The sequence below is a fragment of the Palaemon carinicauda genome, chromosome 44 (genome assembly GCF_036898095.1).
Source record: "Palaemon carinicauda isolate YSFRI2023 chromosome 44, ASM3689809v2, whole genome shotgun sequence".
Classification (NCBI taxonomy): Eukaryota; Metazoa; Arthropoda; class Malacostraca; order Decapoda; family Palaemonidae; genus Palaemon; species Palaemon carinicauda.
In genome coordinates, this window is record NC_090768.1 from 8221560 (window position 1) to 8236774 (window position 15215).

Sequence of the window (15215 nt, forward strand, 5' to 3'; positions counted from 1 at the left end):
TCATTAAAGAAAGTGCACAATTGCTGGAATTCACAGGACAGTTATAGAAAAAGACAGCCAGATCCAAATCATGAGCAATTTTTCAATATTGCACCCTAATGTATTAAATAATGATAGATTCTAATGAAACTTAATGTGTGAAACAATGTTAATAGTATGAAGTTGGTTTTGGAAAATCTATAAATCTCAAGCATCTGTCTTACCAAATTCCACATATATTAACATGACCATTTTACCAACCACAATCATTTGGGAAGCCAAATACACTAAAAACCCAAGATGAGAAAACCAAGAACTAGATACATATATGCTAGATGGGGCACAATTATTCTACATCATATTAGCTCTGCAATACCAAGGAGCTAGCTACATTAGTGATGTTAATGAAGGTTAATTTCTGAGGAAAAATACTGAGTTTTTTAAAGGTCTTTCATTTTCTGGAATTTGAAGGAAGGCACAGCAACCTTAAACAGTCTTAAAGTTTCAAGCACCTTCCTTGAGTATTCATGACACTGAACCTATTTTTCTTACCATGTGGTGAAAATGTCCATAAAAGAACACACTCGGGTTACTTCTGTTGATAAGTCATTGATGCTAACAGTTAGAGTATACTCTATCTTATATTAACAATAAATTGTACCCAAGTGAAATAAAAAATAAAGGTTTAACGACTCCATTCACTACCACTCAGGAAATACTTGAATCATAGCATTTTCTAAATTATAATGCCTTTGGAATTTTCAAAAAGAAAAATTCACTGCCAATAAACTTAGGAAGTTCACATAATACTGATGCAGTAGCAATGGTGATGATGATGTAGAACCCAAAAGTACTAGAAAATGAATACCCATATAAATAAAACATTCCAGCAATATCAGTTAAGATGGGAAACCACATTAGTAAATTGGGTGAATTACTCTAGGAAAAAGACCAGACATTGCAAATATGATCTCACCATTACAATTCAAGTAAAGAGGATCAGAGGCCAAAAAGACTAAACACCACAAAGACACATGCATCCTCATTGTTCCTCTTCTATGGGAGTTTGGGAAGGGGGGGGGGGGGGTGACAAACAGCCTAATACTGCCATTGCAAATTCTCAACATGTTCTTTAGAAATAGATATGGTTAAGTAACAAATAACAGTGAAAGAATGCCAAGAGACAGCTGTTAGGGAAATAATTACTACTGAATGCATTTCACTGCAAGATTCAAAGGTACAAAAAGCTAGACACTGTCCCAAACTTACTTTCCTTTTTTTTTAGTTTTTTTTTTTTTTGGACAATTTGGAACAAAAATTATTGGATCCATAAGACACACTTTCATTACAATATTTACAGTATGATCACATAAATTTCATTGAACTTTTTGGAAAAGTGGATAACTCAATCTACGAGCAATTCAAGAAGAGGAACTTGTTTCTAAATGAAAACTGACTAGTATGTAAACTGAACACTGCTAAAGATTTTCAGTAATGACAGAAAAATGTACAGAAGATAAAAGAAAATGTACAAAAGTTCTATTAACATTGAAAAACTTAAATTTCTTGTGCGTAGGACAATAGAACCTATGAATTAAAGACAAAGTTCTTAAGCAACCAAGTTCAGTCCTACACTTCACTAGGTTAGGAAAAGAATGTCCTCATTACATTCCTGGTGGTAATTTACCAGAGTCTACAAATATAATATATTTTTATATATATGTATATAAATTGTCCAATCTTTGGAGAAGAAAATTATAACCATGAACAATTAAGCAACTAATGGTCTTAGCACAGACAAAATAGGCTATCAGGATATCACATAAATGAAGCATATACAAGGTACTACAGTAAACCCTTAATCTAGCAAAAAGACATAATTAGTCATTTTCACAGAGCATACAAAAGCCATTTGGTATCTGCACAACGCACAGTAATAAAACATTGTGACCAATATCAACTTTACCATGGGTACATATGTACAAATTGTTCTTAAAATCATAATCTTTAGCTTCATTTCACTTCCAACGAAATGTTCAATTGTATCATACACTTAGTTTAAACGCACCTGCACTTATATATACAAACTTCCCCCACTAATGGCCTTCATAACAGACATTTATGGTAAATTAAGAGTTTACTGCAATATTATAGTTGTAATTATTGTTAATATATTACAGGAATTCTTGTGAACACAGCAGTTTCCCTTGTTTCTCTTCTCTAGTGAAAAGGTTACAAACAGTGACCGTACCACAAATTTGCTTAGTGGGGGGGGGGGCTACAAAATAAGATGAAGAAACATACAGCTGACATATTTCAGAATAAAGTACTTAAAATCCATTAGTAAGATTTCTTCATACATTGCCTCTTTATTATCATAATACATAAGAGGCAAATGCACATCAGGCAATAGGCCTTTTCTCACTCCATAAGTTTATTTTGAGACTAAATGTGAGCTTAGTATGGCTATATATATACTGTATATTTATACATGACATGATAATTAACAAAACTGCATGAAAGTCACAGGTGAATATTGCCCTAAGAATGAAAAAGTTCTGACTACAAAATTGATATCAGCTACACCTTAAAAGCAGTTCTACAATTTATATGTTCTTTCATTTTCACTTAAACAACAAAACATGGATTTACTAATATCACATCCAACATTTCACACGGGTCCCAAAGTTTCAGCTTTGACAGTGTATCTTTAAAAATACACATCAAACATACAAAAGTTTTCTTTAATTATTAACCAGTTCTCTTTACGTTCCAATTATTCCCAATTCAAGTAGTTCTTTCTCAAAATTCCCAGGACTCCTTATGACAGAAGACAGAATAAAATTCTACCAGTAAGAAATGAAGAAGGGGGCACTTTTTAGTAATTAAACTGAAAGCCAAATCTACAATAGTCAAACCAGAAGCTATAAACCATAGCTGTTCTCACAATCCTAGACTGATTATTATGGTGGTGAGTGGTGCATGGTAAATAGTTAGTTTTCCAATAGAGTTGAATGAAACAACTGCAGAGCCAGAGAGGAATGTTAAGTTCTGATACTATATAATCATTGTGCTCATACATAAAGCTTGCAAGTGAATGTTGTTGTTATCTAGTTTAACAAAACCACTGGAATGTGTAGAGTACCTAATGCCTTGATGCACAAATATCTATCAAATATTAAGTAGTTTAAGAAAACTTCAGTTAAAAATCAATGAGTATAAACAAAGACGTTTATCATATAAAAGGTATTATCAACTTCATAATGCCTGTCACTGAATAAAAACTATACTAAAGCTCCTTTTTTGTGTGCAAGTTATGAAGATGAAATTTTCAAAGGTTTGTAAGAATCTAAAAGAGGCTGGAAAAATAACATTACAGTTAGTTGTATGAAATAATACTTAAATTTTCTCTGTATCACTATACATACAACCAAGACTTCAGGTAAATATAAGAAGTTTTTAGTTTTACTGATGTACAATAAATGCAAGCTCTCCATCAATGAGGTAAACATAAATGACATTAAACAAAAACCAAAAACAAGGTCAAAATGAAGATAATACATCATAAAATGACAATAAGGGATAGAAATTCCCTCTCAAGTTTCTAGATTTACTAAAAGGAAAAAATTATATTGTACTTGCAGGAAAATATTTTACAACTTTTAACTCTAAAACTCATAAATAAAATTGCAATCAACAGTTCTTCAAAATAAACATTCTTCAGATTATGTTACAAAATGAGGTTATCCAGAGTATGAAGACACCAAGTTTATCTCTGGAAGCTGAAAACTGCTCACAAAATACACAGTATAAAATATTCACAACCAACAACTGTGTTAGCAGAACAAGTACAATAGTACAATTTACCAGTGATATTGCAAATTTTTCCAGATTAGGTAGTTGGGTAACTGCATAAAGAAATACTCTGCAGCAGGCAATCAGTATTATATTAGGACAAAATGTATACAAGATATGCCATTAAAATTTTTCAAAATCAGTCTGAGGGTATACATATATAACAATAAAAAAGAAAAGCCTTCCATGGAAAGAATTTAAGCCAACTCCACTGCTAATCCTTACCAAATCCATTTCATATATTGGTTCATTGGATTGGATTTACGGATTTAGGCTATATAGCCCGGTGCTGGGGTCTGTGAGAGTATGAGTGCCCAAGTGCATCTAGAATAAAACCCTAGAATTACACTATGAAGTGAAAGTTAGAAATAGGTTGGACAGCAAGACGAAAGAATGGAAGGAAGAACGGAGGTAAAGTAAATAGATAAAAAAACAAGTGCAGCTAAGAGCTGAAGGAACACTACAAAAACCCTAAAATAATGCTTATAGTGCACTGCAGGAGGTGCACTGATACCACTACTCCCCTGTGGGGATATTGCTTCATGTTTTACCCTCTGCCTTGAGTATTTGTATTTATTCCACATGGATACTGATAATTTGCCAAGATGTTTGTTCCTTCCCCAGCTTCATTACTACAATAGTTTTTGATACAATGCTAATGAAAGTAATAATCATACTATTAATAAGCAAAGTAGTAACAGCCTATTAGACCTATTTCTGGTAACCAATTCTCTTTCTGTCTAAGTTATACTGGTATGATAGCCAAGAACTACTTGATTAATAAGAATGGAGGAACACTATCAGAAATATAAAGTTAATAAACGATTCGTATTCACCTTCCTAAGCGCTGGTTTCATCCCACTCATCACTGTCACTTTCTGTATCTGAAGAGGTTTCACTGTCGCTTACTTCAAAGGCAAACCTCCTCTGAAGAATTGAGGCCACATCAACGCTATCTGGGTCTTCCTTTGGTCTTGTTTTTACATCATCCACCTTCCTTAATTTGATACCTGTAGTAATTTGAAAGCAACATTTTTTATGATTTATTCAATAAGGAAAAGTTACATACAATTCATTCCCCTACAAAGGACTCCAATAGAATGAACACAGAATGAAGTATCTTTAAATAATGAATAATATTTTCAAGTTATAAACAATAAAATGACCTTGACACTTTCTCTCCCTTCATATCTTTACAAAATTTAATACTACTTTTACAAACAAGAGTTTGTTTGCACAGTCAATTAAATTGTTTGAAATATAATGAAAATATCAACTAATAAGCAAACTATGTATAGTATACTGCATTACTTTGATCAAGCTAAATGTATAGTTTAGTAGCTTTTGGCAGTAAGAGAATAAGAAGGTATTCAGATTACTATAAATTGTCACTACTGCATCATTCTTAAACTCCTATCTTCCCTTTCCTAAACGCATTCATTAAAAAATGAACTTTGAAAATAGAGGCACTAACAAACCTTTATACTCACATTATTATTTTATCATTATTAGGTAGTTAAGCAGAACGCAAGAGTTAAGTTCTTAAATCTTTTAGAGCTCAACTACAGATCTTGTTAATATAAAATTAATTTCTTTAAATATCTCATTTTTATTCTTTAACAAGCTTATATAATTGTTGGAAAATTTAAAATGGATTGAAAAAATCCCATTATTTAAAGTAATTTGTGTTTTTCCTAAGTATACAAACCCGAGTCCTTTAAGAGGAGTATGCTTTCAGCAAAGCTGAATGTGGATGTTAAAACTTTGATGAGGTGAGAGTTGTTACCGACGGGTGGCGGAGTTAGACCCCACCCATCCAACAGCCCATTGAGTTCTCACTTTGATCTTAAACCTAGGACATGCAACTTGGTTTAGGCGGGAAGTCTAACTTGAAGGACTCGGTTTGGGAAAATACAAATTACTTGAAATTTCTTTTTATTTCTTCCAACACAAATACAAATCCTTGTCCTTCAATAGGATATTTCTCCTTAGGAGGGAGGAACTTCCCTCTTGGTGGTTTACTTTCCTGGGAACTGTCAAAAGGCAATTTGGTCCTATATAGGAACAGAAGTGGTGACTCAGTCAACCTACCCATGACCCATACATGAAGATGAAGCAAGTCTTAGGCTAGGTTACTACCACAGATAGGTAGATGGTCAAGGAACAACCTATATTTGTGGAGAATATGTTGTCTACATGTACTGTATGGTCTTCATGAGAAAATGGAAGCATACATTTGTCCATCCTCTCCATCTTCTGGGTGGATGGGGGAAATACTTCTAAACACTTATTACTAGGAAAAGTTGCTCAATCATGTGGCTCACATGCATTTATAGTCTGATCTAGTGAACAATGGAGTGACTGCTGCACCTTAAGGAAGGGGAAGAAAGAAGACGTAAAAAGGCCTGGTGATCCTACCTCTCATTACAGATTTACGTTGAGAATTTTATGCTATAAGAGCTATTTTTTGTGCTTTTCTTGTCCCATGAACAAACTAGGTTTGCTAGAAGATCTGCAGAGCAACTACTACCAGCCTATGATACCGGTAGCTGGGAACCTGGGTGTACTCCCATAGGTAATGGGCACAGAATGTTCTATTATTAACCGACTCATCTTCAAGGACTGCATTCCTGACACAGTTCTTCCAAAATCTAAGATAAATCCAATATATATAACTTTGTGCAGACGACTCTGAGAAGGTGTTTTCATCTCCTTGCCTGCAAGAAAAGCACATCTGATTGTACAATGATACAGGAAAGAAACAGGATTCTAGGATCTACTGAAATATTCTAGTGTACTCCCAGAACAGGGAGGCAAGTCATCCCAGTTCCAACTAGTTACTTCTTGTAGAGAAGAGAAGAAGGATTTGAAGTCGGAAAAGACTTTGTTCTAAGTCCTGAGAACGAACTCCTGAATTAAGGTGGTGTAGATCCTCTTTCTTTTAGAATGACTTAGGACACAGGAAGTTATAACGTTTCCTACTTGATTCATTAGTTTTAGGATAATTAAGGACAATCTTGAGGAGTTTTCCTGATGAAGGAATATGGAAAAATGCCAGCTCAGATACCATGTTGCGTATGGTCATTCAAACAATCGGCATCATACCAAACTTTGCTGTCGTCAACAAACTGTTGACCCCTGCAGGGGTAGTCTGGAAGGACAAATTTCCTGAGTGTGAACTGTGTGTAATATACAACCATGTGGTATACAGTCAGGCCTTTTTTTAAGCAAGTTCTCTCTTTGCAATTTCACTTCACAACACAGGGAAATGCAATAACTATAAAATAAAAAATTACATTCGCGATAAAAAATCGTGGCGCGAGGATGTAAAATAGCCCACACTCCTTTACACTAAACATGCTATGCGCCACTTAACTCACTCTCCACCCAACTCGTCCCAGTTCTCCCTGTACACTGTATACCTATTTACTGTCGTAAATATTTACAGCTATATGATTATACTGAGCATATTATAGGATACTAAGTCAATCAATTCAAAATTACTATATATGTAGAAAAAATTGACCAATGATTGAAATAGAAGTCAGACGATTTTTTCTGTTGTTAATGTAGCTGCATGAGTTTACCCCATGATTATAACGTTACCAATGATACTTGTATCAATATCTTTTAATCTTCTAATTCATTGAAGTACAATACAGTGAAGGGGTTAATCTCATCACCAACCATAAAACATTTTCAAAAGAGGAACAGTGAAGACTATGTACTCGTCACGATTCCCTAAAAATTTTTCCAGGCAGACAAAGAGAATGCGGATCATGATCACACAAAAACAATTCTTTTGCACAATTATGAAGCAAATGCTAACAAATCCAGGAGACATCATCTTTTAGCCACTAAACGAAATAAAAAATAACTACTGACAATCTGGAGCACATCTACTTTGTTCAAAGTCAATATTGACACTGAAAAAGCAATACACATTAGGTGAATATAGAAACAAATTTCATTATTAAAATTATTTCTTCACTTATATAACCAATGTGACCTACGGGTAAAATCCACTAAGATGATCAACTAATTTGCTCAATTAATTTCATGAAGTTTGCAAAACATTCTCTTCTAATACTGTATAGTTTTTTTTTTATATTAATGGGACAACTCAAAAAGAATATATACTAGGCCCTCAATAATTTTTTTGCATGTTGTTGAGTGAGCATGCCTAAACAATTTATGCAAAAACTGAAATTAATTCCTGTTAATCTATAACATATTTGGCATCTCCTTCAGAAAATTTATAATGATGAGAATAACATATATAAACTAACCTTCTCTTATAGCTTTCAGTAAGTCACTCCTTCCATCAGTTTCCACATGCGGAACAATCTTCTTCTCTATCTTGTTAGGTTTGGCTAAAACAGTCTGCAATTAAAAAGAAAAACATTAGTGAATGGAATTAAATCATTCTAGAGACTTTGACTAAAGGACTCAAAAAAAGTACTAAATCATTTTACTTTATACTAAAGTCTAATTCGAGTGAATCCAAACTTAAAATGCATAACATTTTCTAAGCTGCCCCATGCATTTGTAAGACTCTATACAATTGCCTAAGCTCTAACATTCGCGATATCCCAGACACAAGATATATTCCATATAATTTCAAGATCCAAACATATTAATGATACTTTTAAGTACAAAAGTCTTATATTGATGCCTGTAGTTGAAGGGTTACTACATTAAATGGAACTCAAAAATAAGAAACAATACATACCTGCTTGATAACACCATTTGGCATGGGCATTGGAGGTGGAGGAGGAGCTCCCGGAGCATTTCCATTGGGCACAGGAGGAAGAGGTGGGGGTGGAGGTGGTAGACCTACACCAGAATGTGGCATGCCAGCAACTGGCGGAGGTGGTGGCGGAGATGGAGGTGGCGGTTCAGGTTCAGTTTTATCAGGTGTCGGTGGTGGAAGTGGCAAGTTGTTTTGGATATGAGGTTCTGGCTCATGATTCAAGGAACCTCCTCTTGATAATCCAATGTGTGACACAGGTTGCTGTTTAAAGAATATATGATTGATAAGTTGAAGATTGACACAAAATCTTTTAAAGGGTTTGTTTTCAATATTTGACATACATTGTCAATTGAAACTGGAATAATCACAAAAACATGTTGGATTGTAAGCATTGTTCTGCATTCTGGGATTGGGTCAAGTGCGTTGTTCATCTAACAGCCCTGGGTTGAAAGAGTGCAATAGATTCAAAGACAGCCTAACATTTCTTCAGTGTGGTCCTCTAATTTCTTATATCAAAAACACAAACTGTAGGTTTAAAGTGTCAATTTATTATTGTCACATTTGTTATTTCAAAATGTCTACCATTTATATACAGTAGTAAGATGCATTCTACATATATAAAGTAGTATTAAATAACTGGAAGGAAGAGGGAATATTTGATTTACATACATAATAACAGTCTTACTGCCTGCCTTATCAGTATCTTAATTTCCCTTAATGCCTACACGTGATGAAATTCAATATATTTCCACATTTATTGAAGCTTCTAATATTCTCTCTAAAAAATTTCCATTGCACTATCCTAAAATGTACAAAATCCATTCATACATTATCACATAATGGTTGACTAGTGATCTCTAATTCATCTTGTAGGTATGAAGAAAAGACTCCTTAGCTACAACAATTATTCTTTTTTACAGCTACCTCTTTCAATATAAAGAATTTTACATTTAGAATATAAAAACGAAAGTATAATCATCGAGTACAAGTTAGGAAAAGATAGTGATTATGTGATATTACTTTGTGATACAGTAAAAGTTGTGATAGCCATGGTACACAGTGCTACAGGGTTTTAAAAATTTACACCATCACTTCAGAGAAAGGAGAAAAAAAGACATTTTAATATAGTTTAAAATAGAATAAGGAAAATCCTGTAGTTAGATTAAAAATAAAATCTGATGGAATCTGAACTCAGTAGTTAACAGAACAGACCCATTAAAAACCTGAGAAAGGCAACTGATGGCTGCTTGTGGATATGAGTAGCACATGCATCATACACTACTACAGGTCAGTCTGAAGGTTCTATGTGAAACGAAAAGAATGCAATGATAAAAAAACCCATTAGTTCAAAATACTAACTTGAGGTGGTGGTGGTGGAGGCGGTAATAACTCACGGCCCTGTGAAGGACCACGTGACCGAGTAGGTGTACCACTGTGTGATCCTCCAGGTGGTGTAGGTGTGTTGTTGTCACTTGGTGGAGCTGGAGGAGGCTGAAGAGGTCGATTAGAAGGACGCTGTGCAGCATTTCGAATAGGTGTGCTACCTGTGAAAGTCAAGATTTAGAAGATTAGTATAAACATGTTAAAATAACACTGACAGTAAACAAAAAAAGGCATGTAATGAAATAAATGCTACTAATCAAGATGTATATATCCAGTAGTAAATTTCTCTTAATTTTTCTAAGCTAAAAACAAGATATTTAAAAGCTAAAAACAAGATATCAATCTCCAAAATAATAAGAACAATTACCCTGTGAACCAGCCCCATCAGGGGTATATGGAGGAGGAGGGTAACCAGGGTACTGGTCTTGATATGGAGGAGGATATCCCTGTGTCTCAACAACTGGTTGACCAATGTCATGCGTTGGAGAATATGCATGTGGGTGTACATTGTTGCCACAAATTGCTTCCTGTGAAGAAATAAAATATTAGACTTCTTCAATTCCTATCATCTTTGACGTAAATTTCTATCAACTTTGATAGTTGCTTACCTAGTACCAAATATCTAAATATGACAATAATCAGATGACTAATGTCTACAAGATTCAAAATGGTAAGTCTGGCTGTGAATTGACAAATAAATAAAATAAAAAAACAAGATATTCAATCTACATTCTACCTTTTCTCCATTTCTAAGGATTTACTGTTTACATAGTTTGTGGAGCCTGAAATATCTGAGTTGCCAATTATAAAAAGAATGTGGTATTTTCAACCTAACAACAAAATACATTTCATTGATAAATGCAGTATAATGAAATGCAGGGTTGTTTTGTGTGATGTGAATAAACAAGCAGTAATCCCCTAAAAAAAAAAAAAGCTACAATTCATTCGAATAATTTTGCAGTCTGGATACTGTAATAGTAATTAAATCAGGGCTAACTTATGTTGGGCTACTACACCAATCATTATAGCATATCTATTATAAGACGCGACTAAAAGGGACGGGACGAGGGGGCTAGGAACCCCCTCTCCTGTATTATAATCCTGTGAGACATCAAAGAGGTGGAGCTGGGGGAAGAGTGACTGCTCTCCGCACTCTAGTTTTGGGGTGTTTGAATGTGCGTGGATGTAGTACGATAGAGTAAAAGATAGGAGACTGGAAGTATGTTTAGGAATAGATGGATGGATATAATGGCTTTGTGTGAGACAAAGATAAAAGGGAAAGGTGAAGTGATGTTTGGTGAAATGTCTGGTAGAGTGTCTGGGATTGAAAGGGGAAGAGCAAGAGAAGGTGTGGCTTTATTGCTGAGTGAATGGATGACAGATAAAGTAGTGGAATGGAAGGAGATATCATCTAGGTTAATGTGGATAAGGTTTGGTTGGGTAGGGAATGTTGGGCTTTTGTCAGTGCGTATGGGTCAGGTTGTGAGAAAAGTGAAGAAGAGCAGAATGAGTTCTGGAATAAATTAACTAGGTGTGTAGAAGGACTGGGTAGAAGGAATTATGTAGTTGTCATGGGAGACTTAAATGCTAGAGTGGGCGCTGGAGAGGTAGAAGGTGGCATTGGGAAGTATGGCGTACCAGGTGAAAATGAGAGTGGTGAGAGACTGATTGATATGTGTGTTGAGCAAGAGATGGTGATAACTTCTAACTTTTTCCAAAAGAAAGATAAAAATAAGTATACATGGGTAAGAGTGGCAAATGGAACAGTGGTAGAAAGGGCGTTAATGGATTATAAGTTCATAACTAAAAGAATGTTTGGAAGATTGAAAGACGAAACACGTGTTTAGGGGTATGGCTAACTGTACGTCTGATCATTTTTTGGTGGAAGGAAAATTAGTTGTAGCAAAAGAGTGGGGGAATAGAGTAGGTGGATGTAGAAGGGAGCTAGTGAGGGTTGAAGAGCTAATAAAACCAGGGGTAAAAAGTAAATATCAAGAAAGGTTGAAAAGGACATATGACGAAGTGAAAGAAAGAGAAACTGGTAATTTAGAGGAGGAGTGGAAGTTAGTAAAAGAAAATTTTGTTGGGATTGCAAATGATGTGTGTGGCAAGAAGTTTGTTGGAGGCAGCATGAGGAAGGGCAGTGAAAGGTGGAATGAGGGAGTGAAGGTAAAAGTGGTAGAGAAAAAGAGGGCTTTTGAAGAATGGCTGCAGAGTAACAGTGTAGAGAAGTATGAAAGATATAGAGAGAAAAATGTGGAAGTAAAGCTTAAAGTAAGTGAGGCAAAGAGGGCAGCTGACCTGAGGTGGGGTCAGGGATTGGGTCATTCATATGAAGAGAATAAGAAGAATTTTTAGAAAGTGAAGAGAGTAAGGAAGGCTGGTTCAAGAATTGTAGAGACAGTGAAAGATGGAAATGGAAGGTTGTTAAAAGGAGAAGAGGCGAGGAAAAGGTGGGCGGAATATTTTGAAAGTTTACTGAATGTTGAGGATAATAGGGAGGCAGATATAATTTCTGTTGCGGGTGTTGAGGAGCCGGTGATGGGAGATGAGAATGAGAGAGAGATTACAAGAGAGAAAGTGAGGAGAGCACTAGATGAAACGAGAGTAGGAAAAGCATCTGGTATGGATGGTGTGAGAGCTGAGATGTTGAAGGAAGGGGGTGTGACTGTACTTGAATGGTTGGTGAGATTGTTTAACATGTGTTTTGTGTTGTCAATGGAACCAGTAAATTGGGTTTGTGCGTGTATTGTACCACTATATGAGGGTAAGGGAGATGTACACGAGTGTTGTAATTCAAGGGGTATTAGTTTGAGTGTGGTGGGAAAAGTGTATGGTAGAGTACTGATTAATAGGATTAAAGATAAAACAGAGAATGCAATCTTAAACGTACAGGGTGGTTTTAGACGAGGTAGGAGTTGTATGAATCAGATTTTTACAGTTAGGCAGATATGCGAGAAATATTTAGCAAAAGGTAAGGAGGTGTATGTTGCGTTTATGGATCTGGAGAAAGCGTATGATAGAGTTGATAGGGAAGCAATGTGGAATGTGATGAGGTTATATGGAGTTGGTAGAAGGTTGTTGCAAGCAGTGAAAAGTTTCTACAAAGGTAGTAAAGCATGTGTTAGGATAGGAAATGAAGTGGGCGATTGGTTTCCGGTGAGAGTGGGGCTGAGACAGGGATGTGTGATGTCGCCGTGGTTGTTTAACTTGTATGTTGATGGAGTGTTGAGAGAGGTGAATTCGAGTGCTTGGACGAGGATCGAAACTGGTAGACGAGAATGACTATGAATGGGAGGTAAATCAGTTTCTGTTTGCGGATGATACTGTACTGGTTGCAGAAGTGGAAGAGAAGCTTGGCCGATTAGTGACAGAATTAGGAAGGGTGTGTGAGAGAAGGAAGTTGAGAGTTAATATGGGTAAGAGTAAGGTTATTTGATGTGCGAGAAGGGAAGGTGGTGCAAGGTTGAATGTCATGTTGAATAGAGAGTTACTTGAGGAGGTGGATGAGTTTAAATATTTGGGGTCTGTTGTTGCAGCAAATGGTGGAGTGGAGGCAGATGTCAGAGAGTAAATGAAGGATGCAAAGTGTTGGGGGCAGTTAAGGGAGTAGTAAAAAATAGAGGGTTGGGCATGAATGTAAAGAGAGTTCTGTATGAAAAAGTGATTGTACCAACTGTGATGTATGGATCGGAGTTGTGGGGAATGAAAGTGACGGAGAGACAGAAATTGAATGTGTTTGAGATGAAATGTCTAAGGAGAATGGCTGGTGTATCTCGAGTAGATAGGGTTAGGAACGAAGTAGTGAGGGTGAGAACGGGTTTAAAAAATGAGTTAGCAGCTAGAGTGGATATGAATGTGTTAAGGTGGTTTGGCCATGTTGAGAGAATGGAAAATGGCTGTCTGCTAAAGGTGGTGATGAATGCAAGAGTTGATAGGAGAAGTACAAGAGGAAGGCCAAGGTTTGGGTGGATGGATGGAGTGAAGGAAGCTCTGGGTGATAGGAGGATCGATGTGAGAGAGGCAAGAGAGCATGCTAGAAATAGGAATGAATGGCGAGCGATTGTGACGCAGTTCCGGTAGGCCCTGCTGCTTCCTCCGGTGCCTTGGATGACCGCGGAGGTAGCAGCAGTAGGGGATTCAGTGTTATGAAGCTTCATCTGTGGTGGATAACGGGGGAGGGTGGGCTGTGGCACCCCTAGCAGTACCAGCCGAACTCGGTTGAGTGACTTGTCAGGCTGGGAGGAACGTAGAAAGGAGAGGTCCCCTTTCCGTTTCATTTGTTTGATGTCGGCTACCCTCCCAAAAATTGGGGAAAGTGCCTTGGTATATGTGTGTATTATAAGATTTTACATACAAAGTATATGCTATGCAGTAATATGCCTCTTTCCACATTTACCCTAATTAATCAAAACGAAAATTATGCTAACCTCGCTAGTAGTTGGAAAGGTTAAAGATTGGTTTCAAATGTTTTTATGAATGCTATACAGTATAACTATTGCAAATACAATATATGCTCTAAAGTTTTTGGGAGGCTTTCTAATAATCAATTCTTCATTATTTTCAAGTTTCTAAGACCACATCCCCATTTTAATTCTTAAAATATCTGATTAATCCCCTTGACTTATTTTTGAGGAACCTAAGCAAATCATAGGTTGATTTTACGGTCTCACAAATTAGTTTGTTGTACAGTATATCATATCACTCGTCCAAATATGGCATTTAATAATTTAGAAACCTTACTATGTCATTAAAGGTTCCAGACTAGAAAGTGGAACATAAGATGTCTGAACATTGGTGTAACCAACCTTTCCTTTCTTTCGCAACACTTACATCATAAAGGTGGCTAAATATGATGTAACATTATTCCTTTGGAGTAGTTACCCCATTTAAACATTTAAATATAATGAAAATAACCTTGTTCCTTCACCTCTGGTAGCTTCATCTGCTTGCTACTGACCTCTTTGTTCTTTCTAAATTGTAATGAATTTCTATTTGAAAAATAATCCATCTCCCACTTTTACAACAATTAATCAAATTCCAAAAGATTATTTGTACAATTATCTTTTCAATTCTTAATTTGAACATTTCTATATATCTAAACAAAATTACTTGCCAGAACATATGGAATCAGTATGCCATTTAAGATTTTGTGATTTCCCATCCAAAGGGAAGAAAAGTAACTGGTAGTCACAACCTTAAATTTGTTCAGTACGTATATAATATCAGTCATTGAAAGCAGAAT

The 15215-nt window shown here is 35.8% G+C and overlaps 1 protein-coding gene across 5 annotated transcripts in view; it reads right to left on the minus strand.

The window, feature by feature from the left end:
* Positions 1-592: 592 nt before the first annotated feature.
* Positions 593-15215, minus strand: part of SCAR (wiskott-Aldrich syndrome protein family member 3 SCAR) — a 92337-nt gene continuing 77714 nt past the window's right edge. For all 5 annotated transcript variants that reach the window (XM_068366708.1, XM_068366705.1, XM_068366709.1 and 2 more), the window contains 5 exons: positions 10338-10497; positions 9947-10131; positions 8567-8848; positions 8124-8217; positions 593-4844 (listed from right to left, as the gene is read on the minus strand). In XM_068366708.1, the coding sequence (XP_068222809.1) occupies positions 4675-4844; positions 8124-8217; positions 8567-8848; positions 9947-10131; positions 10338-10497 (891 nt within the window). In that variant the 3' untranslated portion in view covers positions 593-4674. The remainder of the gene's footprint in view (positions 4845-8123; positions 8218-8566; positions 8849-9946; positions 10132-10337; positions 10498-15215) is intronic.